This window comes from Nelusetta ayraudi, unplaced genomic scaffold (assembly GCF_046127955.1).
Source record: "Nelusetta ayraudi isolate G7.1 ecotype Tasmania unplaced genomic scaffold, CSIRO-AGI_Nayr_v1 ptg000135l, whole genome shotgun sequence".
Taxonomy (NCBI): domain Eukaryota; kingdom Metazoa; phylum Chordata; class Actinopteri; order Tetraodontiformes; family Monacanthidae; genus Nelusetta; species Nelusetta ayraudi.
Window position 1 is genome coordinate 18,022,772 of NW_027466185.1, and position 26,913 is coordinate 18,049,684.

The following is a 26,913-nucleotide window of genomic DNA, read 5'->3' on the forward strand; positions in this document are numbered from 1 at the left end:
TCCTCCTCCTCCTTTCTTCACGGTCATCAGCCACAGGCAGCCAATGGCATTGCTCTCATCCTGCTGAAACAGGATTGTGTTTTGCAACAATAATTGAGCCTGCCAGGTACAAAATGAGCAGAAAATGTTTACGACAGCCATTCATACTTCCTTCAATTCAGGAAGTAAGAGAAAGGGAGAAAAAATGACACAAATGTTGCAGCAGTTGCCCTGAAAAGCAATTGGAAGTCGTTTTTGGGGGCGACCCTGTCTTTGCAGCATTTCTTTAAGTCTTTCAGGAGCGCTCGCCGTGCTCGTGGAACGTCTTGCTGTGAGCCATCGGCGAAGTGCTTCTGTCCTCTGCATCTCTCCATTCATATGGACAATGGCTGTCAAGCCACTTCTTGTCCAGCTTGGATTGGTTGTTCTTTTGACAGATGAAACCTTGACAGGGCCGACGCACTGGTGCAGTGATCAGCAAGAAAGTTGTGGGTTCGATTCCCCGAGCCTGCATGTTGTCCCTGTGTCAGCGCGTGTTCTCTCAAGGTTCTCCGGCTTCCTCCCACAGTTCAAAAACATGCACATGAGGGACATTGAGAACTCGGAATTGTCTGTCGGGGTCTGTGTGTGAATGGTTTTGTCTTCCAGTGTGACCCTGCGGTGAACTGGCAACCCACCGCGACCCTGACTGCAGGAGAAAGTGGCGATAGAAGATGGCTTGGGTTCCAGGTCACATGATGAAATGATGAAAGTGGGCGCAGTCTTTCCTTCATAGTTTCAAACGACAATGAGTTTCAAACGAGTGAATCATTGACTGCATTTGTTCTGTTAAAACTTACAGTTCTTGAATATGCCCTGAGTGATGTCACACAGGGCAGGGACACCCCTACAAGGTTTGCGTGAAAGCCTTCAGAGACCTTGTTTTTGCCCCAGAGAGAAAGAGAGAGAGAGAGAGAAAGAACAAAACATGAGTTTTAGCAGGAAGCTATTCTAGAACTGAGTCTGTGAGCACAAGCGTGAATAACGCTCCCTTGAGGACTGGCCAGTAAAATAATACAGGCAAAAAATACATATATTGGGGCTGCTCCACTGAAGTTTACGAGGAAACAATTAAGATTTAAAAATGGAAATAATATTGAACCTTTCCGTGTGTTTTGATCGATATTTTAAAAAAGAAAAGAAAAAGTAAATAACAGTGTGTGTGAGAAGTGAGAAAATCAGTGAAGTTTGACACTTCGTCTCCAGCAAAAACCGCCGCAGTGGTGCCTCTCAACATTACTTGGCAACCGCTTTCCGCCCGACTGCTGGCAGCCGTCAAACATTTATACGGCTTTGACTCGCCAATAAACGCCTCACACTCGACGTCGGCGCTCCGGCCGGGCCAATCGATAGTGCGGATATAAACTGTGCGACCCGGGGATTTGCGGGCGCAAAATGAAAAGGTGAGTTTAAGCACTGCTGGCACGTATCGCCCCGCGAGCGGCGCTAAATCGGAAGTCGAGCACTCGGTGGGAAAAACCGAGCGACAGCGGAGACCAGCGGGAAGATAAAAGGCCCGTCGCTGTCATCCTCGCCACCGCCTCCTCCTCCGCCTCCTCAATGATTCTTAGTTGCAAGTTTGCGATAAAAGCGGCCGGACCTGTGACTCGGGTTCCCGCCCCACGTCCTGATACGAACGCAGGCAGCCGAGGCCGTCCCCTTAATCTCTTAATGCGTGTTCCCTCGCCCTTGGCTGGGTCATGGGAGAAATAGATGGAGCCTTATCAGCTTTCATGGATTTATGGAGAATTTCTCTCCATTGGCTCTTGGTGGGTTTTTTTTTGTGGCACCAACCTCCGTTTGTGTGTGTGGGTGTATTATGGCCCGAGGCCTGCGTGTTGCACCCAAGAGGATGTTAAATCAGGTTATCAGCGCAGGAAATATCTGGATGAATTTTATCAAACCTTTAATTACCGCATCAATCATGTCGAGATAATATCAAGATTTAAAAGGAAAATGATACTGTATGTCAGGGTGTGTTTCTGGTCATTGTGTGTACCTTTTGGCTGCTTTTAATCTGACACAAATTATTGTTATCGTCTGGAAGACACAAAACCCCGTGAAAATAAAGGAAAATAGCCCCGGAATATATTTTGTCAGCAGCGGTTGAAAGCTCTCAAATGTGATCTTTATTTTTCCTCACAACAACAACAGCAACAACAGCCAGAAGGTCTGCACGTTGCTTTTGGTCAACGTGTTATCAAAGGATACAACCGAGATATTTTGAGAGTATCAGAGAAGCGGAGTGAAAAACAACCCTCCGTCACAACTCCTGATTACATTTCATCAGCTTCCGTTTCCCTGCTTAGATCTTAAACTCAAGGCCGTCGGTCCGCACATTCACATTCACGTTGCATCAGTCGCTTTGGTGAAGATGAAAAGCGAACCATCACAATCATGCACAAGGTGAATAATGAATTACTTCATATTTATTCAATCAATTTCTAATTATCACACAACAGATGTTCGGCTAAATATATCAGATGTTCCGTAAAGTCATATTAAACAGACAGGAAAAATGTTTGCTTCAACGTTTTTGTAAATAGGAAAGCGAACAGCATCCTTTGAGGAGACTTTAAAACAATATATGTACATATATATATATATACATATACATATACATATACACACACGTACATATATATATATATATATACACACACACACATATATAAATATATATTCTTCCTGCAATAATTGTTCATTTTTGAAGTTACTACTTACAAAACAAAACAAGGGAAAAAAAAAAAGTTTTCATCCCAAGCGATTACTTGATTACTCTTCCCGCCACTAGGTGTCCTCGAAAAAGCAATCTGCTGCGTCCAACGGAAAAAGGATGCAGGCCATGCGTGGACGTGTTTTATGAAATAGTCGCCGGGAGATATCTGAAAATAATGAGACGAGCAGCATCGGCCCAATCCATATTGCTCCGCTGCCTCCCTCGCCGGTACCAATACCGTCCTGTCGCAAGGACAGCTGGAGACTTGCCCTCCAACAATGAGGGCTCTGCGTCTCGGAGCCGAAGAATAAGAGGAAAAAAAGGAAAAAAAGAAAAGCAATTTTCACCACATATCACCCCCCCATCCCGTACCCCCTGAGAACCTGCACATCAAAGCAGTGGTGGGGAAGCAGGGTGGTGGTGGTGGGTGAGGCGAAAGCCAAAAGCCTGCCTGGCCAGGTGAAGGGGAAGGAGAGAGATGTCGACGTGCGTCAGAGAACAGAGACGAGATCCTCGTCGGGGAGCAGCCGCTTGTTCTCACAGGACATTTCTGACGCCTTGCCCGGGCTCCGAGGTGCCCGAGGGATGGAGGTTGGAGGGTCTGGAAGTGGTCCCGGGTTTGGAGGAGGGGTCTGTGATGTGCATTTAAAAAGAGGGTCTATGCGACGTTTTCGACCATAATTTCAACCTCCTTCCCGAGAAAACCAGCCTGGTGACATCTGGGGAGGCCGACCCGACACAAGCGCACACCACCAGCGAGGTGCTTAAAAAAAATAAACAGAGATCTGCGCTTATGACCTCAGTCTTTTATTTATTTTTCTGTTATGTCTTGTTTTTAACAGATACGACTGCACCGACACACGCTTTGTCAAAGGATACAATGGGATACCTGTTAACTCCAAGGATTAGCTCTAAGTTTTTTTTTTTTACAAGTCTGACGTTTACTACGAAGTTCTATTGAAAGAAATCAGTGAGCAAAGCAGCATAGAAGCAACTGACTTGCATTGTTCCCCTTTAAACAGTGCTACATCCAGTACTACACGAGTCTTCAGCACTGTTGGGCAGTTTACTTTGCAAATGTAATTGGTTTCAAGTACAAGTTACCCTGTTGAAAATGTAAAACTAGTGTAACTATTCTCATTGCTTTGTCAAAGTAATGTAACTAATTATACTTGATTACATTTTGGATTACTCTTCTAAATTGAATACATATGTTTAGACCCAACAGTGTTAAACTCAAAACAACAACAAACATATGTATATATATATGTATATATATATATATATATGTATGTATATATATATATATATATATATATATATATATATATATATATATATATATATATATATATATATATATACATACATATCAGATGTAATTGAAATTGCAATCATGAAGAATTCCACAAGTAACTATAATTTAATTACACATTTTCCCCAGTAATGTAACTGATTACAAATATCTTAATTTTGTAATTCAATTACGCAACGTTACTTGTAACTGGTTACTCCCCAACACTGCTTGTCAGCAGCCCAGCTCAAACAAATGACACAATTTTAAAAACACCCCCGACAGCGACTCCTCGGAACTGCACCTAATCTTGATGAAAGCGCCGTCCCGCGGCTCCAGGTTCACTTTGAAGGGCGCTCTTCTTTTATGTATACATTTTTATTTTATTTTTTTGCTTCCTTGTCGACAGAAAGCAGGTGGTGCGACTCGGTGCTTCAGATTGTTCACTTGGAGTCTCTTAAAAGAAAACAATCTGCTGAAGGCGAAGCCACGCGGGGGGGGTGACAGAGGTGAGTCGAGGAGCGGGTGGTGGTGGAGAGGAGGGGAGGAAGTGCGGAGAGATAATGCGAGGAGGGATGTTGAAAGAGGAGAGGAGAGCAGGGTCGGGGGGGTAGAGATGACGCTCGTGCGCACCCTTGCACGCACGCGCTGATGTGTGTCCCTCCCGCGTGTCGGCGTGCGAGTATTACAGCCATCTCTCCGCTTTAAGCGCTCCCTCGGCTGCCATTACCGCCCTAATAACCGTGTCGGCGTGATTAATGGCGAGAGGCCCCCGCTGCTGATTGTGCTCTCGCTCAACCGCGGCACCTCGGAAAACTACACTACCCGCGACTTCCCCCCCCACGCTCGCTGGCTCCCTCTGTCTGCCAAAAAAATAACACGCTGGATTGCGAAGGTTACGCAGCTTTTGTTCTCCGGCCCCCGCCGGCAGCCTTCAGAGATGAGTTCCGACTAAAAAGGTCGGAAGCTTCGGATCACTGAAGGGTCCTTGAAGGGGTCCCGAGGCGATGATCACAGGCGGCTAACCGACGATCCCTCTGTGTCTATCCTCGCCGTTCAGCGTTTGAAGTTGAAGGAAATCAAGACTTTAAAGGAAGATTTCCTTGAGTTAGTTTGGTTTAATTGACTCGTAGTGAGGCATTATGAGCTTGAAAACAAATGTTTTCGAGTTTGTTGACTTGCAACCTTGCAAACGCCCCCCTCGCTGCGACTGCAGAGCACCTCGATGATGGTTTTTACAAAATTGTCTTAGCGTGTTGCATGGAATCCAGCTTCCTCAGGAATGTCAACAAACTCCAAATCAACACCGGGTTTTCATATTTCAGCAAGTGTGCGACTCTCACCCTGCAATCCCGGTAAAAGACGCGATGCCTGTGGCGTCGTTTCGATTACTTGGCCTAGCCTGGAGTCACGTGACAAAAATAACTCCACCCATAAAACAAATTGGTACCGATTTTATGCAGTGATTAAAAAAAAAAAAAAAAAAATCAGAACCAGAAAAAACAGCCTGCCTGATAACACGTGGAGAACTTTTAACCCAGAGTCCAAAAGCTAGTATCTGTGCAGAAATGCTGAAACGCCAGGCCAGCAGGACGTGGGAACTTGGTTCGCCTTATTTGAACTACACTCCAGAAAGAACAAACTGACTGTTGTTTCATCAATGTGTAATAAAAAAAGTATCTCTGAGCATCATACCTTACGGTAAAAACAACAATATGAGATCAGCTGCCGCGTTTGAGGTGCTCAGGGAAACAAGTCCTGGGTAAGAATGAAGTCTGTTTGACTGCCATTTACTATTTTATTGCTATTCATATTTCCCGTGTTTTCCGTGCAGGCCAACCAGTGCAGTGCTGGAAAACAAGCGACAAACATAAAGAAAGTGTCTGTCTTTTTATCTGTCTGTCGATATATAAGCGATTCAAACACTGACTCATATGCGTTTCAGCCTCAGTGTTCAGATTTTCTTTAGTTTCTGAAAAGAATTGGACGCCAATTTATCATGATTGACTTAATTTACAGCTTTTTCTTCTCATCTGGTGCACCTCGCCAGGAAAGTGAGTGACTGAGGTCGACTCTGATGCTCTGCCCTCATTTGGCTGCTGCGCAGGTTCTTCTGTGTGAATAAATCTGTTGGTTTTACTCAAACTTTATACCTTCACTTTAAACTGGACTTCACAGTGCGGCGAAGGCCACAGTCAAAGGCAGACCCCTCCCATCCTCCTCCCTGTGCTCCTCCACCAGGGCCGGGGGGAGGGTGGGAAGGGGGGGGGGGGGGAAGGAGGGATGATGCCGCGGTGGTGGCTGGCAGGATGTGAGAGGAGCCCTGCGTCCTCCTCTGTCGAAGCTCGGCCGCCTAAAATGAAAACCGCAATCTGACACCCGCTGCTTGGAGCGCGGCGCATCTGAGGGCGGGCGCTTGTAAAAAAAAAAAAAAGTGATGGAAAGGCTCGTGACAGCGGGAAGTGGGGAGAAGTTGTGGCGCCTCGACCAAATAGCAGACAAATAGCCGAAGAGGATCGCGCAGACGTTTCTGGGTAACAACCTTGAGCCTGTCAGCTTCTGGCTCTCAGGGTTGTTTTGTTGTTGGTTCTCTTTCTTTTTTTCATGACCTAAAAAAAAACGAGAGAGAGAGAGACAGAGAGAGAGAGAGAGAGAGAGAGAGAGAGAGTGAGAGTGAATTGTTCTGCCGCGCCTCAAAACTAACATGACATGTCTATCCCGATCCAGGCTCTTACCAAGTGAAGGCCAAACAGTTGGGTCTGATTATTTCTTGATTTCAGGTCAGCCAGCATTGTTCAGAAGATGGATGTGGAGAAATAGATGTAGGAGGGCCATTGACTGAAACCAATGTTAGCTGTTTCCATGATAGTTTTTTGCAAAATAAAAGCGATATTTCCAAAATTCCGACAAAGTACAATTGCGAATTGCAGGTCTTTCCATTGAATGGTGTGAAGCGCAGAAGCCGTAATTCTCGTCAAATCAGAATTTACGAGAATTAGGTTTGCTTTTGTTTTCTCCTCCGTCAACATAACGCGCCACTTTCACTTCAAGTGAACTGGTCACATGACTGAAAAAGTGTTTCTTCATGACACTTTTGCGATGTAGCTCCACATGGATCCGTCTGAAAAACCTCCCGATGAGAGCGTCAAAACCGTTTGAGCGTTTTTTCCAAGTTATGCTGTTTCTGTTGCCAGTTCTTTATTGCGATATTTAGGTTTTGCGCAATTCTGGTGGTAATGGAAACACAGCTGCTGAGACCAGGGGTTTAATAAACTCGATATTTCTCAGTATTTCACCCTTTTCGCTGCCCTCAACCCCCTTTTCCCTCAGGCCGTTATTGTAAATAAGACTTTGTTCTTAATAACCTGCCTGATTAAATAAAGGTTAAATAAAATGAAAATAAATAAATAACAGACCTGTCCTCTAATAGTGTGTTGTTGTTGTCCCTTCATCCACCCAGGCTCCTTCATGATGGTCAACTCCTCGCAGCACTTCGGAGGCCAGCGGGCTCAGCTGCTCCTGCTGCCGCTCAGCGAGAACGACACCCACTGCATCCAGTTCAGCTACTTCCTGTACAGCCGCGACGGCCACAGCCCCGGGGACCTGCAGGTCTACATCCGCGTCAACGGGGGCCCCAAGGGCAGCGCCGTGTGGAACATCACGGGCTCCCAGGGCCGCCAGTGGCACCAGGTGGAGCTGGCCGTCAGCACCTTCTGGCCCAGCGAATACCAGGTGAGCGGGTCGTTACTCACCTTGCTGACACGTTTCCACAAACTTCTTGAATGAACGTCACCCACTGTACATGCAAAGGCGAGGCAGCTTTATTTTTTTATCACGCATTTCATACACACAGGCAACTCAATGTGCGTTACATGATTAAACGTTTATCATTTTTAAAGCATTTAAATAACACAGTATTCAGGGACAAAGTGCAGAGAAAAAAGAAAGTTTAAAATGCATAAATAGAGCAGTAATAAATTAGAATAGAAATAAAAAAGATGATAATAAAATATAATAATGTGAAAAAAAAGGGGTCAACTCACCTGCAACCTGCTTTTGCAGCATTCATAGAGCGAGCGACCACATCTGGTCAGTTCCAGAGGCATATTATGATACATGATAATATTATAATATATATGCTGTCACAGGGACTTTTCATGCTACGAGGATGTTGTTGCTTTGTTTCCTGTTTCCGTGCAGTGAGAAGCTGAAGGTGTTTTCACGCTGTGTCACGAACCGTTTGACTCATGAGAAGTTCCTCATTACTGACTGCATATCTTAGTGTGCGAAAAGACAAAAATATTCTTGTAATTTCACGATTATTCTCAAAATGGAGGAGGAGGAGCTGTGAATGAAAACTTCTTTGACTCTAATTTAGCCTAAAACTGAACAATTTTCACGTCAATCATGGAAAGTTATGTTCTTGTATCGACTGTTGAAAGTCTCGAAGTCCAATATATTTAATATTTCACTCCACTGCGTGCCCTATAAAATGTTAAGCAAGGTTGTTGCAGCTTGAGGGTTCCTGTTAGTGCAAGGTTGGGCATATGGGGCCGTCACCTTTTCCATAAAACATCTATATCATGACATTTCTCTGACTGGAACGAGCAGGCAGTGGGACAATCCTGCAAAAACTGATGTCTGGATGTTTTTTTCAGATGTCACCACGAGCAAAGTTTCACACCTCCTGATTGTCGAAGGTGGCAAAGTATCTTGTCAGAGACGTGTCGTGAACCAAGTGGAAGTGCGAGAAAACTTGAAAAGCAGCAAAAACTCAGTTACTGACAAAGGTGACAGAGAGCGGAGGGGAGGAAAAAGGTCTGGAGTGCAATGAGTTCAGTTTTAATAGGTCAGGGGACAAAAGCATAAAGAGAAGTCTAGACATCGAGAGACCTTCGATCAAACGTTCAACTGTGTCACCTTCATTGTGCGACAGCAGCGAGTTCCTTTGAAAAAAAACCCCATCTGGTCGTGTGACTGGGTTTATCCATTGTGCTTGTAGTCTGCTGTCCTGCGTAACCCAAAACGCACAACTCGCTGTATAGATTGTGAAAACTGAGTGGGTGATTATTTTCCGCCTGCAACCACTCGTGGGAGTTTCGTGAACGTGCGTCACGGCGGCTCGATCGGTGTTTAATTACAGCCGGCGTGTGTTTGCGTTGCGTCTTTATTTATTGGTCTATTTCCCCTGGCGGTCGTAATCGATGGCGCCCGCCGGCTCCCCCCACTGTCTGTACCACGTTACTACGCCGCTGCGATTTCGGACGAGTGGTCGCGGACCCTCGTCCCACCTCATTACGCCCCCTAATTCATCCGCCAAATGCTCCCTTTTTCCGTCCAAGTAAACTTTCCCGCTCTAAAACGGGTGTAATTGGCAGGGCGGGCGGGTTAGCGGAAGGAATTGTGAGTGGGTGGGTGGGTCGGGGGGGATGTGAGGGGGTGCGTGGGCTCGCCCCGAACAGTCAATTGACCTCAATTCCATGCGACCCTCGGCGGCGGTGGCTGGGGGTGTTTTGCTTCCGTAACCTTGGTGGAACCCCGGAGCCCCATCTCAATAAATCAAGAGCCAGTTAATGAGATTAGAGGGCCGGCAGATCAATGAGGACGGCCTTCGTCTTTAAGCATCCTCCCCCCCTCCCCCTCCACCCCTCCCCATCCTGAGCAACTCCCAGCAGCCGCCCAAATGATTTAAAGTAATGATTTTTCCAACGCTTCCGTGTGGATGTTAGAAGTTTGTCTGTCGCAGCCGAGGGGGAGGAGGAAGAGGAGGAGGTTTCAGTTTGCTTTATTTTGTTTATCTGGTATGTGTTCAAAAAAGTAATACTGATAAAAAAAAGATTTAATTATTAATTAATAATAATAATAATAATAATAATAATGATAATAATAATAATAATAATAATAATAATAATAATAACATAATAATTAAATAATTACATGGACATGCGGTCACATTTAAGAAACAAAATGAACCAGATCAGAATCATTAAACGTTTTCACTTTTCAAGTACATCATTCAAATCAAGGTTTCCAAGTTCAAAATAGGGGAAGGAAGAAGTTCAACAAACTTTACCCCCTTTTTCCATTACTTAATATCCGGAAATGCCAGGTTTAAGTACTGGAATTGATAAATAATATTATAACATACATGATAATACATATACATGTGTACAGGCAGGGATAAGAATCAATCACACCTAACCTGAACTAAACATCCACTTCCTGTGTCAATGGTTCACATGTTCACATCACACATCACCCACTGACTGTGATAAACCAGACCAAAACAAAAAAAATCACCTTCAATCCGTATCATATTCATTAAATGTACTGATTTCAAAGAGTCTTTTCAAGTTAATGACTGTCTCGCATGTTTTCATCTCGTCACTGCAGCTCCTCCACACACTCACTCCTTTAGTTGTGGCGCAATTGCTGTTTACAGTTTTTTCCAATTGCTAAAATACAATTTAGCAAGCTAGCCTCGTTTTACCAAAACACTAAACACAATTCACAAAACCACACACCCAAACTGCAAAACACCTCAGATATCCTGCAAAATGAAGCACTGCAACCAAAACTGCATATACCATTATCAAAATCAAACCATTGCACCACATGGCACACACTTCATTCATATTACCAGATTTTTGTCTAACCAGCTACACACTGTTGGGCAGAATGAAAAGCGCTCTCATCTTTGGTATGCTTTGCCATGATGTGATAGTAATTGTAGAAAGCTCTTAGATTGTTCACATGCACATAAATATTTGTAGATCCACACGCATGCTGTTGAAACATTCATTTATTTATTTTTTGTTGACCAAACAAGCAAATGTATTTACACTGGAGTGAGCAAACATATGCTCACAATAAACAGTTGACAGAAAACAAAAATTGCAGGAAAAAAAAGGCAAGAAAAATAATTAGGCAGCATCTTGCCGCATGGCTGGGTCTGTCCACGACGCCTCGTCCACATCACAGGCAATATCTTCCCTTGCCAGACATCGAGGGAAGAAGTGCCTTGAGAGCGTTATCCATCCTTGAATCGCACCCACATCAAACTCATCACATGCCTCTTCCATAGCCTGCACCAGAGGCATGCACACAAAGGGCTGCAGGTCATATACTTTCCACCGTCATGCCGAAATGAACTCTTCTATTGGGTTCAGAAATGGTGAGTATGGTGGGAGGTAATGCACAATAAATGATGGGTGGTCAGCAAACCAGTTTTGGACTGGGGCTGCACGATGGAAGCTCACCTTGTCCCATACTACAATGTACCGGCTTTGATGGTTTGCATCATTCATGTGCTGTGGTGGTAGTATGGTGTTGTGGAGTCTGTCTACAAATGTGAGAATGTGGGCTGTGTTGTATGGTCCAAGGATGGCATGACGGTGGAGGACACCATGCGCACATAGTGATGTTCCCACCACGTCTCTCAAAAAGTTGTTTCATCCTAATTTGGTTCCACTGTGAAATGTGAGCCAATGTGGACAGGCTGACTCGTTGGATGTTGCTGAATACGATGTTGTCCTGGATGATGTGGCTTTGAATTTCTCGTAATCGGATTTCATTCCTTTCCAAAACCAAGTTTACTGTGGCAGCTTCCTGTACCCCAGTGAACATTTGGCCCCTCCCTCCACCATGGCTGCGTTTCTCTGTCCTTTAGAGAAACAAAATGATAAAAAATATAGGGCTTGGACAATGAACAGTAGAGTAAATTGTACAGGAAACTTGCACACTTACTGTAGTGTATGACATCAGCCATTCACGAAGTAAACGGGTGTCACCCAACTGATACACTATGACATGAGGTGTCTTTTTATAGTGCTTACTTCCTGATTGAAGTGTTAAGAATTAAGCAATGAGGTGTTTAGCCAGGTGGCACATATGTTGTCCTATTAGCTCATGTAGTGTCATTTTGAATGGCAGTGTTTTGAAATGGCAAACATGTGACTTTCTGTTAGATTGTCGTGTCTTATGCAGCAAATTGTGTTCAGTGCATTTAAAAAGTGCCATTTTGAATTGCAAAATGTGTGTAAAGCAGAAAATGTGTTTAGAGTTTTAGAGACTTGAGAAGAGGTTTTGCTTTCTGTGTGTCAGTTTAAATAATTGTGCTATGCATGTCATTTTAGTGTGCTAGCAATTGGAAAGAAAACTGTAATATATGTTTGCATGAGCTGTTCTTTGTTTCAATATACAACTTCCAAATCATTTGGAATAAAACACCTGGATGCCGTCGTGTCGCCGCGGACTGTGAACTCGTTTCATGACTTGAGCTATTTTAAAGTTAACGTGGCACCAACAGGCGAGTTTGGCCCTGGCGGGGGAGAAGGTGACGGTGTGTGTGTGTGTGTGTGTGTGTGTGCGTGTGCGTGTGTGTGTGTGTGAGAGAGAAGGGTGGGGGATTTGTTCAGCGCGCAGGTGTTTGCAGTCCTGACAGGCGTGCATAAGTAATGTAATCTACTGCCACTGTGACATACGTCCACCAGGGTGTGTGTCTGTGTGCGTGCGTGCGTGTGTGTGTGTGTGTGTGTGTGTGTGTGCCTGACTGATGAGGCGACGCTGTTGTCTAACAGATTGCTTCATTTATCCGATCAACCCGGATGATCGGCAGCGCATAGCCAAGCAGGTGAGCTTGGAAAAGTGTCTCTGTTTGCCGGTTTGAAGACGGAGGCTCCCGGAGCGACGCTCCTCTCCCGTCCTGCTTTTCTTTTCCACAGGGCTCCCTCCTCCACTCCTCCACTCCTCCTCTCCTCCACCCCTCCACTCCTCTACTCGTCGATAAAGATCGGCGTCCGGTGGGGGCGGGCAACAGCGCCCCCGCAGGCTGCCCAAGGAGCTTTTTTGAGCATGTGCGCGTGCAGGCCGGGCGATTGTGTCGTTGGCTCCTGTTGGTGCAGATTAAACGAATAAATAGATAAATAAATCCGGCAATCAGGAAGCATCAAGCGCCCCCTCAGGGCACGTTGGAGATCTGTTGGACTGTGATTAGAGGGGTTGCTGGCCTTGGGTTTTTATTTATTTATTTATTTAATTGTTTATTTTTTTTGGCTTTTGGGTTTTTTACCAATGTTCGTCACGTGACGAAAAACGTGATGAAAAAAAAAAAAAAATCATCCCTTTGTGACATCACAAAAGGTGCCTCCCCCAGGATGGAGTTCATTGCACCCCCTGAGATTTTTCACGTTTTGCCTCTTTTTTTTCAAGAAGGATGAAATCCTATTGCATCGTGTTTAATAATGTTCAGGGTGCTTGAAAATGTTTTTGCCCCGGTATTATATTATGAAATGTGACAGTTATGGTGAAAATTAATAAATGAATAATTCATCAGTGGTATGAATCAGGCAGTTATGCCATTCCTCGTCAGTTGATTCTCTTTGTTATGATGAATTTATTATTATTCAAGTAGTCACACTTGTTTACGACAGTTCAAATTTAATATAGTTGCATTAGCTCGTCAACTATATCAAACATCGGCAACAAGGCAGCTGGTGGAATCAGGCAGTTGTGCCATCCTGTGTCATAGGATTATTATTATTTCCAATTTAGCCTTTATTCATGTTGCCGAATCAAATTGCGTTTTTTCTTCTTTCTTATCAAGTGAAGGAGTAACGATGGCTGAGAGTCCAACCTGCTGCTGGAAGCCTGCAGGGGAAAAAGTGACAGAAAATAAAAGATGGGACGACGGCCTCAGTGGGGCGCCGTGGAGTTGTTGGTGCAGTACCTGTTGTTTCTAATCAGGTGTGCACGGTGGGCTCATGTGTCCTGGTGGGACCCAAGTTGTTCTCCAGCCTTCCTCCTGTCTTTTTGTTTTTCTTTTCTCCTCATCTCTGTAGTCGGCGTCACCGCAGCCTTGTTGGACTGAATCTGAACAGACAGTGAGTGAGTCGAGTTTCAAGAGTCATTTCGGTGAAAAGCACCGTGGGGCTTCAAAAACACATTTTGTTGGAACTTTGCTTTTGTTTATTTTCAATTGACATTACAACACGTTTTTTTACCAGCCACCAGCCCAGCCCTGGTTTAGAACAATCCTCACTACTGCATTCACTCTGTTCCTTCACAAGAAATCGCTAACGCGCTCGACTTTTGACCCCCGTCCGCGTGTCCGTCCTTCCTTCTATCACATTCTAGTCTTTATTAGGTCACAAATCACGTTTTCATTATTTTTCTATTGCGCTTTTCACTGCTAATTGGCCAAATTCTCGCGCGGCGTTTTCTTTCACCATCTGCAGCTCGCGCCGCTCCGCTGTCCTTCAGCGAAGGGGACGGACGCCGCCGCACGTCGTACATTTCAGCGTTTTACAGCCTCGCTGCCAATACGGGTCGATAGAACCCTTCCCCCACCCATCTGAGGGAAAACTATCGAGCGGGAACATTGTCGCAGCTCTCCCGCCTGCCGCGCTCTCCAAATTGATGGCATGTAAATAATTAAATGAGTCAACGCGGCGGCCAAGATTGATGTCGTCCGCGGATCAATTGGAGAACTTTATCGTTCTCCGGGCAGACACACGCGCCCGCCCGCCCGCCTGCCTGCCTGCGTGGGTCATTTTCAGCTGCAATGAAAAGCCAAAAGCGGGAAAACATTAATTGCTGCGCAGATCTTGTTTTTGTTTGTTTGTTTGTTTATTCTAAATGCCGTCACTTTTCAGATTTTTTTTTTTTCATGTTATTTTCTTGGATGTATTCACGGTGAGGCCTCCCGGGATGCGGTATGGATTTTGGTTCTCTGCTCTATCAATTTTGCAGCATTGAATTTTATGAGGCAAACACGATGCAGCGGGAGGCGAATATTAAAAAGCAGGGAAAAAAAACAAAACAAAACCAAAAACAACCCGGCAAATTGCGTGTTTTTTCAAATCAAACTTGACCGTCCAGCTGCTTCCCTGTCTGAGGTTCACCGTTGTTGCTGCTGCTGCTGCTGCTGTTGCCGCCAGAACTTGTTTCGTACGTCGGGTTCTTTTTTTTTGTTATTATTTTTTTCTTCCTGACGCTGTTTCCTTTGGTTGCCGCACTCAGATCTCGGGAGACGGCACCCTGCCGTTTTCAGAGCTGCAAACCTCGATTCACACTTCACAGATTTTCTTCCCCCCTCTCTTCCACTGCAGCCCTTCTTTTTGTCTCCCCTTCTTTTTTGCGTTATGTGTGTGTGTGTGTGTGTGAGAGCAAAATAAATAAAGAAATAAAGAAATACAACTGGAATGGGATGGACGAATGCTTTGCAGAATGACTTTACCTTGAACTGGATATTATCAATTTGACAAACTCATCTCTTGTGTTGTAAGCAGAGATGGATTTTTTTTTTCTTCTTCATCCCACATCGCTCGTTCTCGTGCAAGTACTGTATTGGGAAAAAAAAAAAAAAGGTGGAAACTTTGCTATCATTTATTAAAGCTGCTATCAGAGTCGAGTCTTGACAGACAAGATCGGCGTAGCTTAAGCCTCAATCTGCCCTCACTTCCTGTGCAAGGTGTCGGTCCCCAGGCTTTTCTCTGCTCCCCCCCTCCTCAACCCCAATGCATCTGTTATGTGTCTTCAACCAACAGTAACCTTGATAACACACCGCAGCATGGGGAAAAAAAAAACCAAGAGCAAAGAAACAAAACAAACAAAACATGAATTAAATTCAGGGTAGAAAAAAAAACATACAAGAAGCAGTGTTCATTTTGTTGATGTAAAATTTTCATCATAATTATCGTAAGCAACCTTTTTTTCTGTCTAAAACGAGATGATAACTTAATAAAAATTCATCCAGAAGCACTAAGACGACAACGAGGCGTATTGACATTTTCATCAACGGATAAAAACGAGACGAACGTGTCTGACAGGGACGAGATCCAATCAGAGCTCATTTCGTTTGTGGAAGGAAATGAGGATTTAGAAAGTGGCGGGAGGAGTTGGGAAGAAAACCAATCAGAGCAGCGTGGTCATGGATGTTCCGTTCATACGGACACACAGATTATCTGGTACAGACCAGTTTGAGACCAAGTGTCAACACTGGGGAGGCAGTGGCGACATTTGGACGCATGCAAAAATGTCAGGAATGGACTTCATCTACTGTAATTGTAGTCGACCAAAATGGTTATGATATTTCGTCAACGAAAACTGAAGCAATTTTGATGATTAAATTACGACTAAAACTAAATAACATTTTAGTCAAAAGACTATGAGTCAAACTCAAAACAAATCGAATTTTGCTGTGAAAAATTACCACTGACAAGAAGAAATAATGACTGGCGGCAGACACAGACTTGAATACCCTGCTGACGAAAAAGGCATAAAAGTACATTTCTTTGTGTTTTGCAGCTGCATTACAGGGTCAGAACGTTCTCTCCGGCTGCCGAGCATTTGTGTCTGTGTCGCACGGCATTCTGCGTGGAATGAACCCGCCTACAGAGCAAATTATTTTATTCAAAGTCCCTTGAACCGGCTCCCTCTCCCGGCAGCAGGTCGGATGAGGTGACTCACTGCAGGTAATTGGCACAGCCTTTGTCATCCAAGACATAAAGGCAAAAATAAACGAGACAGAAGTTATGTCAACACCTAAAGTGTTTTAATCATTCATGTGTTTCACTCAGATTACAGAATCAGGTTTTTGACTCGTTTGAATCATGGAGTCAGTCGACCAGAGTTTGCAGAAATCTGGATGCGCACACAAGCTCCACCCACTTGCCCACTGACTTGAAACATCAAAATGATCAATTTCATTGTGTAATGTAGTTTAAAGATGATGAATTTTCAAAGGGAACAATATGTTTCTCTCACTTTCTAAGGTGAGTGTTTTTTTTTCCATTGTTAGCACTGCAATTGAATGGTGCTTTCCTTCACAGCTCAGCTGCACTTTCGGTTTTAGGATTCATGCAGTCATTAAGTTGATGTACTATTAGTAATGCGGTTAAGGCAGCAGTGGCACAGTGATGGATGCTGTCTGCTCTCTTCTTTGCAGTTTGCACCCTGGCGATGGGATGAGTTGTGAACAAGTTAATGGAGACTATCGAGATTTGGACAATTTGTTCAGGACTTGGGAGTCACTGTCCCCCATGATGCATCATTTCCTGGTTTGGACTTCCTCGTGGGTGCCTTGTTTTTGTTCATTTCAACAGAAATAGCCTACAAAAGCACAATGTTAGATGTGATTTCTCAGATGTCGCCTACTTCACTGCAGTGCTGTACAGATTTTTAAAAGATCTGTGCTTATTCTTCTGCAACAAAGTCCTCTGCAACAATGGGCTGCTGGCAGAAGGCACTGAGTCACTGCGAATCACGGCGACTTCCGCCAGCTGTCAGACACATGAAGGCACGCTGAGAGCGGGGAGGTCTGACGAGAGCTCGGCGGCAGTTGCGCTGCCTTTTCCACTTCAGAGCGTCGCAATCTGAGCTGAATGTACGGCGTCCCACAAGGGCTGATCTGATTTAAAGTTTCTGCAAGTTCCTTCCTTCCCCCAGTTCTTCTCCAACTGAGGTTCTGCTGCAGTTGCTTATTCAGCCCTGACATGCAGGAATCCCAGAGGGCTCGCCACCAACCCGACCAGACCCAGTTCTGCGACAAGGTTTCTTTTTGGGTTTACCTCACGGGAACCTCGCAGAGGTTAGAGACCGAGCTCCGTGCCATGTGGAAGACGGCATTTTCTCCTTTTAGTCTTGTTGGACGAGCCAAGCAGCAGTTTTACAAGAAATCTTAAACCTGACATTTTAGCTAGAGGCTGCAAACAGTGGGCTTAATATGCCTTTGTCTTTAACATCTCGAACTCTCAAGGCGTGAGTTCAGCAGCTATTCAGGAAATGCATGAAGGTCAACACACGTTTTCCAATCTACTGAGGTGAAATTTTCCAAAAATTCCTTCCCATTCGGATGCACTGAGGCATCGTCAGAAGGTGCAACCACAGTCACTGTATGGGCCTCAGACTCCAAATGGTGGAGGAGGGCACAAACTCCGCTTCATATTGTCCTGTGAAGAGCCTTTGTGTCCATCATCAAAGGAGGATGAGAAAAAGCCCATCAAAAGAGTTTACCTTCATTCATCCTGGCTGTGTTCTGTGTAATCCAGCAGGAGGTCTGGTTCGTGCACACGTGGACATCAGGAGGGTCTGATATGCTTTCACAGCCTGGGTTTTGAGTGTGCGCTGCCACTGCATTCCAAGGTCACCCGTACTCGCCTCCCCTCGCTCTGTCCTCCAACACGCTTCCCTCGGAGCGAGGCGGCCGGTGCGGAGGCGCCTAATGACGGCTCGGAGCGCCGGCCAATCGATGGTCGTGGGTGCGCTGATGCGTGATGAATTGAAGAGCTAATCGGTGAGACGTCTCCGAAGGGGCCCGGAGTTGCAATGAAAAATAAAAATTAATTAGTTGAGAGAAAGACCCCCCCTCCAAGTCTGTGTCCATCTGCCAAGGCCTTCAGCGGTATTGATTGGACCCCAAGCACTTTAAAGCCTGATGCATTGTCAACACTGGAATCTATTGGCCGACTGAGTGCGCCCGTCGCATGTTCCCACTTCCAGCGGAGATAACGAGCGGAGGAAGTGAGTTTGCCTCGCATACGTCTAGCGTTGACTTTTAAACAGTGACACATTGCTGGATGTTAATGCACACGATCCCTGTAAGTTCGGAATTGAGTTGTGGAAAGTGCAAAGTCAAGAGTTGAATTATTTGCGCTCCACTTAATGGAAGAAGGCGGAAACCAACACCGCCTTTGTGGAATTCAAGGAGCCTTTTTAAAAAATATTTATTAATCAGTATTTTCCGTTTCCTCACCGCATGTTCCCACTAATTAAGATAAGTGACAGAATAATTGGAACTGTGCTTGAAGACACCTGCAGCCACTCCCAAGGGAGGGCGTTTCAAAGAGTAGAGAGACATGGAGTGGTGCGGAACGCTGGCTTTCTGCAAAATCTTCTTAGGCACGATTATATGGCAAAATTTGATCATGTTTTGAAAGCAACAGATGGATTACAGACTGGTTCAGAGTGTCTCCCGCCTCACGCCAGTCAAGCTTTTAAGGATTTTTCTAGCAACAAGCGCACAACGAGATACAAGTTGTATCTCGTTTTGCTCCTCGATCTCTTAAAATGGAGGAGTTTCTTTTTCCGATTAGCAACACAGACGATCCATTCAAGAACATAATTTTTCCTTCTTCCTGCATGTCTCCAGCCGTTCTTAAGTGTGCTCTTCATTAGAACTCCAACCGGTTCCTGTTATTGTTCTAAAAAGGTTTTTTATAACCGTAACGGAAGCAGAGCACTTGGTTAATAGCCCCTCGTGGTGTGAGCTGAGAGTGCGGTTTAAAGGTAATGAAATGCCATGTTGCAAATGGCGTAGACGGCAGTCAGGACCAGCAGCACTAATAGAGTAATGCTGAGTGTGCACGTTCACACTGAAAGCACAAGAAAAGGTGCGACACGGGTACAGGAAACACACGTGCGCACATCTGTTATTTCTTAATGATTTGTTACTTTAAGCAGGGGCAATTTCTCAAGACGGCAAAGGAAGCTCAGCTTCACCTAAAATGTCAGGAAAAATAAGTGGTCAAGTAAATGGTCACACATGTACCTTTGCGTTTAAATGTCATTGTCTGAAACCGCATTAGAATCTGTTCTAATCTGATAAGGGTTTTCTTCACAATCAGAAACTTATCTCATGAGATTTTCTTCTTGTGTTTCTTTTGTATCTCTTTCCATGAAAGTCCATTGAAGTTGAGCTTCAATGGACTTCGACGGGGCGGCGTATAATTGGTGAAACTCCATGCTCATTAGATAAATGGTGCGGTTAGTCCCGCCCCTGGATGCTCAGCTTCTCTGGGAGTCAATGGACCTGGACGTTGGGATTTTCATGTATCATTTCATTTCATGTTTCATTGGAAAGTCTGAATTCCCTATTTGATTGACAGGTTGCTGGAAATACACACAAACAGTGGAACAGTTTCGAGTGCAGATTTAGATGGACGACGAATTCAGTCCAGCTTTTTGATTTCCAGTGAATACACTGTAGATAAAACACAATCATCACCCTCTTGCTTCTGTAGTCACAGTTGTTCATTAGAGTTAATATAGTTGTGTTAGCACCTATACAACTGTAGCTTTATTCATCCTGCAGGCTGGATCGGCAACAAGGCAGCTAGCAAGCTGCACATATTGACAGACAATAGACCTACAAATAAATACAAATAAATGGAAAAATTGTATGTTGAGGCCAACAATGAGCTTTCCATCTTAGAAACAGCAGCAGCCGCCACTGACTGAGGGATAGCACTAAATGCACTTTGGAGTTTTTGATTTTCTTTTCCCCGAATGATGCAGCATTGCTACATTTTGGGGACGGCTCAGGTCTCAAGTGCACCTTGGACTCAGAAAGTTAACTCGTCCATTTATTAATCAAGCAAGGCCCCAGCAGTCTTTGAATCGCGTCCTTCACGCTTTGCGGGTCGCATTAAACTTTAGTTAGATGGAGGACAAAAAAAAAGTGCAGGTCTGGTTTAATGATATGGCTCGGATTGTGACTGCCACTTTAATGGTGGTGTCAAGTCTAAAAAGTTAAACTTCCTTTTACATGTGCGGTTGAATTAATGAAAAAGTGGCCGCGTGTCCTCGGTTGCCTGGGCCTCCGGACCCGGAGCCCTCAATTTCCTGCTTTGCCAATCTCCTTGCCACTCAAAGATGTAATGGTCTGAAAGCATTTCATTTATCCATTTTCTCCGCAGGTCATCTTTGAGGCCACAGTTTCCGAGGAGCGACAGGGCTACATCGCCTTGGACGACATCGGCCTGCTCAATTACCCCTGTTGTAAGTACCCGCTCGGCGCCGCTCGCACTCGTACCTGCTGACCTTTATCCGAGGTGGAGGAAAGTATAGGGTGAGGCCGCCCCGTTTCAAAGAGCCCAATGGATTTGCTGAAGATGGCTTGAGGCTAAAGGGGGCAGCTTTGGGGGAGAGGTGAAGGTATGAACCCATTCCTTGTCCAAGGGTTGAGCTGGAATTACCAGCAAAAAACAAGAAAAGAAAAATGTCCCTCCTTTGTCGAGTTTGAAGGGATGACCTTTCCCTCCACCGATGGCTCTGCCCCCGACTGAGTGCTATTAAGGCTATTATGATGTTAGCGGCAGGAAGGGACAGCTAGTAGGTATACTTTGATTCTTGGCGGGTGTGAGAGTTTTTTTCCTTCACTGCTGGAAAACGGGGATTTTGTGGCGCTTTATGAATGCTGGTAATATTACGTTATGTTCTTTTCTATTAGGTTTACCATTATACCACCCCTCGCCACCCCCCAACTGTCCTTTCGTTGTCCTGGCCCTGTGCAGACACCACTCCTGTCGTAACAAATTCTTTTCTTTCACTGTTCCGCGGCTCCGACTTTATGATATAGCGCAAGTAAATTTGATGCGATTACTTTGTCTGGAAGGGGTTTTGCCGTTGCGAGAGCCGGACTGAATCACGGAGGCCTCCAAACAAAAGGCTTGACCTTCCTAACAGTTGGGTAATTTCTCTGAAAATGTGATGGAATACTTTTGCTCTTTCTACTCTGGTTCAGCTGTTGGTTCTCATCCATGTGTGTAATAGTTCGAGTATTTGAAGAAGAAACAGCAACATCAAGTGGTTACGTTTTAGATTGCAGTGTCTTTCACTCTCCCTCCATTCCTGGGCTTGCCAGTGAGCTACGGTGGCCTGCGCACACAAACCTCACTTTCTTCTTCATTGGTTTATTTGAAGACACGAGCAGTCATCCCAATTACGAAATGTGCTATTACTGTCATAACTATATTTTGTAACCATTATAACTAACTAACTACTCTATTGTGATTAAACACTTTTATTAATGTGTTTATGGACAGTATATTGAACTTTTACCAATATAAAAATCATAAATCAAGCCAAATATTACACACTGGACCTTTAAAGGTGACCTATTCTACTAATTTTCGGGCGTTTGTATTTGATTTCTGGCCCCTCCAGAGCAGCAACACATGGTCACCCGCACTACAAGCTTTGTAGATCTGTGTATCTCGGTGCTCGTTTCCTCGTATTTCCTGCATCCCGCAACGGCAAACTTTAGGAAACCGGCACAATTTAAACACCTTTTTTCACCCTTTAGCAGCTGTTTAGCGGCTAATCCAGCTTCGTACGGACCCAGCGCGGGGTTAGTTATGGCCGCGAGGCGGACCGAAGGTCCCTGGATGTCTTTTGTGCCTTCCGTGTCCCCGGAAATATATTTTACTTTGTGTACTGACCCTGTTTTTGTTTTGTATTTTTGCGAGACATTTTAATAGGGCTTAGAATAATTTGGTTTCATACTGTTGACTTGTATCAAAACACTGTCCTAGCAGAGAAAATATGTACGCCTAAACGATCACTTCAGTCATAGAGGCGTTTATTATTAGACAAGAATATCTGCACAACTTACGTCCACACCAAGCTCAAAGCAGGAAGAGCTCTATGCAACCCATGTTACCATGCTGGCAGCGTGAACATCGCTATAAGGAGTGAAACTTGCGAGTCAAAATCGCTGCCTCTTCAGTTTCGCTGCCAGCGAACACAACACACATAACAAGCAGAGCACGGAGTTAGCGGTGGTGGCTAACAGTTCATCAACACGATTCAGCGGTTGTACGTTGCAAGTAGTCTTAAAACTAATGTTGCTTGAGGTCACAATACACTCACAGTCCTCATACATGTTTTCAAATATTGCCATGGCTGACTATTCTCTCGTCGTCCACCAGGGGGCCGAGTCGAGCCCGTCTCACTCCCGTTGCCGACCGGACCGGTGTTCCATCGCATCCGCATTAGGCAGAACAAACCTCCAACATTTTCTCTGTTCGTTCCACTCCGATGGTTGTGGTCCTTGGTGCTTCGGTAGTCGCTCAGTATTTTTTATTTTGTATTTTTTAATTTCCCTGACACCGAAAAAACATTTTCTTGGAGCAGCGCATTGCGACATCACTTCCGGGGCAGAGCGGGGGAGGGCGGAACCAGTCCGAGAGTGTGTCTGAGCTTGGCCATGAAAGGAGCTCCGGAACGCAATCACGTCAATGTGTTCCCAGTGTTAAAAAAATCTCAGTGAACAGAGCGTTTAGAACCATGCCCAACAATTTGCAGGGCTCACGTCCAAACGCATGAACGTCATTATTTGACGACTTCGCATCGTTTGATACCAGGGTTCAATATTGTAACAGTATTTAGAGCTCAGAAAAGGGGAAAAGCATCATAGGTGTCTTTAAGGAGGGTCATTCAAGTTGAAATGTATTATTACCACACCAAACCCATGATGATGTTCAGCCTCATTATTTCGAGAGCGGTACTGCTCTTAATCAACCGTTTATCGTCAACATCATTTAGACCTGAACTGACATTAGCAGGAAAATAGATTTTTCTAGTTTTTCTTCTCTATTTATTTGCCTCCACTAGAACAAGGGAAGTTCAGCCAAGGGAGCCAACTGACTGTGAGAGATTAAAAAAATCCACTGCACTGCAGCAGAAATCCAGAACTCTCCATTCTGTTTTGCAATAACGTCTAACAGCTGTAAGTCTTAACAGACGCCAAAGTGACGACTGTGGCCCTGTTTATTTTCTGTCCCCGTTTTTTGAGGCTTGAACACGAGAGCCACTGCTGCTCATCTGACTGACTGGGACTGGGACTAAAAAGCTTCGTAATGACAATCTATAGTGATGTTATCACCGTCGTTATCATCATTATCGACTGATATAATATTTGTCTGAGATAATCAAGCGGGCGGTGAGGGGAGTTTAATTGCTACATTTATTTTCCAAGCTACTGATAAAAAGTCGTCCTCTTGTGGGTTTTTATAACCTTCGCTCTGTTTGTGTGCAAGCGGGCCCTGGTTAATACTCACTTATTCAACGTGTATAAGCTCACCTGGATAGTGTGCAAGAAAACCGAGCATCCAGGTAGACAGTGAAGATCTGTTTGTTTTTTTCCTACTTTCATTTTCAGAAAAACATCATGTTGCCAAAGAGAATATTTGACATAAACCTGGCCGCTCAGTCAGATTTACCTCAAGCGTTTCAGTTGCAGTGTGGAGGCCATGTGCTCGTGATTCCTCAGCCAGTGGGGATTTTTGCAAAAAAAAAAGCAAAAGATTACTTTCCATTGAGTAGCCAAACCTGGGCATGAGTGACTGAAGCATCGAGCACATTATTATTGGAAATTGTAGCATGTACTGTACATGCAAGTGTTTATTTAACAATTCAAAACGTGCGGTACCCTTTGAAATAGTGGTTACCATTGGTTGTGTTCCACCACCTGCTATTATATGGAACACCCAACAGTCCCACCAAGACACTTATCACTCCCTCCTCCAGGCCCACACAGATTCCTGCTACAGCTGCTATTGGCTAATGCAAATATTATTAATATTATTATTTTTTTGCAGCAGTGTCTCATTTATTTAGCTTGTGGCTGCATAGTAGCTTTTCCCCCCTAGAGATAATGTCTTATTTTTCAAAGAAACTGACAACTTCAATAGTGAAGTGAGATAATTTCCAGCGAGTGGGCACAATTACTGATGGATCGCTGTTTCTCGTATAGCTGCTAGTGTCCTTTGTAATGAACATATGTGTTCCCTGCGGGCTCGCGTGAGATGACTTCGTAGTGGTTATTTCAAAACAAACAAACACATAAATAAATAAAAAAAACAAATAAGGAACGTGTGTTTGGTAAGATCAATACAAATGGAGCGACACAGGATTACACAACTCATTTGCACCAGTACGTCTTAGCATATTACATAGAAATGTGCCTGATTGGCCTGTTTGCCGTTTGGCTTTGTGAGTAGCTCAATGCAGTCAAAGGAGTTGCTATCTGACCCCCCATTGGCAGCTTTGCCTGACCGAAAAGGTAGAACAGGAAAGCTCTGCACCACACATGGGCTAAACTACGGCCTAACTTGACGGAATTATATTAATAGTAACCAAGTAACCATTTTTTCAGTGTTTTGAGACTCATTTCAATAAAGAGCGAAATACTGTGGGGCTTCACAGACAGATATTTTGTTGGAACACTTTTTGCTCATTGTCAATTGACATTAAAGTACATGTTGTTTTTTTTTACATATCCCATGATGTATTTTTTTCCTCCCATGAGGTGGGTCACCAGAACACTCCATCCATCTGCTGCTGCTCCGGCCCCGCTGTCAAATTTTTACAACCCATTGCAGCCCCACCACTCAAAAAGCTTGCCCACCCCTGCCCCATACAGAAACTGTCTTGAACCTTTATGTCAAAAGGCTCTTGTCGTGGCCGCTGCAAATACATTTCCTGTCCAGTTACCTCGGCGGCTTTAGAGTGTTTCTCTGAAGCTTGCCAGTGGTCTTCTGTGAAAAGGACAATAGTGTTTAAAAGTGGTATGAATGTAGAAAAATGTTAATCAATGATAATCGAGGGGTATTCATAAGATCATGAAATTCAGATTTATTTTATTTTTGGGGGGGTGGCGTATTGCAAAAAGGAACAAAAAAAAAAGAAAAAGATGGCATGCTGCTGCACGTGATAAATCATCGAATCCTCACTGGGAAAGCAGGGAGAGAAACCGAAATAACCTTTTCTGAAACCGCCAGTTACCTCTCCCCTCCTTCAATCCCTCCATCACCACCCCCCTCTATCCGTTGGCCCAAACTTATCTCAGAATTCGTGACTTGCTCCCCCGTCACCCTATCCCCAGCGCAGACCAATGCATTTCCATGGTAATTCAGGACGGGAGCCATTTTCAGGGATTTTCACTCGGACGAGGCTGAACGCCTCCGTTGGTGCAGATGGTGGCGCTCTAAAACTCCCGTTTGATGCCCGTTGTCCCTTGGGGGGTTTCCATCATGGACGCGGACTATGAATGCGCGGCTCTCGGGCATTTTGTTTTTTTTGTTTTTTAAATGTGTTTTCCAGTAAAGACTGCGAAGGCTCATTCCTCGTGCGTGAAACAAAGCATCAAAAAAAAAAAAAAAAAAAAAAAAAGGAACGGAAAAACACACTCACATGTGCGCAAACTGTCGCGCAGCAGCTGCCGCGGCGGTTGCAGAGAGCCACCGGAAGATGTGAGTCAACATTAGAGAGCGGCTTAAATTTCCCCCCGCGTGCGCCTTGAGAACAACAAGACCCAGAGGAAAGATTGGGAGTCAAAGGCAACTGCTCTCACTTTGCAGTCCCACTCGCTTGACATCTGTGTTGTTGTATTTTGTTCACTTTTTTTTTTCTCCTCTCGTACTGATGATTCTGAACACGCGTTCGGCGAACGGAGCCCTCGTGCATCTGAAATGTGAGGCGGCGTCAATAATTTAGGGAGCCAACGTCCCAGCAAGGCAAAAAGTGCATTCGGGCCTCGAACGTCCTCGTCTGTGTTGATGTTCAGGGCCGTTAATTAAGGTTGGACATGCAGCACATCCACAGCTAACAAGGCACGGATGTCCATGTAAAATGGCCTTCTCCTTTAATGCCGCCACTGGACAGGACTTTTAATAGACGCTTCTAAACTATCAGGACATTTAAAATTGATGTGAAATTTTTAATTTATTTATGATATTTTTTTCCCCCTTTTTTTTAAGGAGTGGACATCAGCCTTTGTGATTGGTTTAAAATCACAAAGGCTCACAAAGGGCTCATTACAATTTAAGGGACTATTCCAGCCAAGCAATGTTCCCTGTCACATATCCAAGGGGAAGTCTCGGAATTTAGTCTTATTTCTTCATAATGACCATAAACAAACAACAACCAAAAATGTTAATTTTGTGTTTGTTCGATACAGCCACAACGTAAATCTTAAAACATTTATTTTGAAAATATGCCATGGCAACATTTAAAACGGTATTAATATTTTATATTTAAAACATGCAAAGGACTCCAAATGCTATATAGATGCGGTTCATATGTTAAACTGTTGAATGGTCCT

At 44.5% G+C, this 26,913-nt stretch overlaps 1 protein-coding gene across 8 annotated transcripts in view; it reads left to right on the forward strand.

Moving 5' to 3' along the window:
* Nucleotides 1-26,913, forward strand: part of ptprua (protein tyrosine phosphatase receptor type Ua) — a 219,305-nt gene that overhangs the window by 95,585 nt on the left and 96,807 nt on the right. For all 8 annotated transcript variants that reach the window (XM_076011676.1, XM_076011680.1, XM_076011677.1 and 5 more), the window contains exons 3-4: nt 7,492-7,763; nt 20,726-20,807. In XM_076011676.1, coding sequence (XP_075867791.1) covers nt 7,492-7,763; nt 20,726-20,807 — 354 coding nt within the window. The remainder of the gene's footprint in view (nt 1-7,491; nt 7,764-20,725; nt 20,808-26,913) is intronic.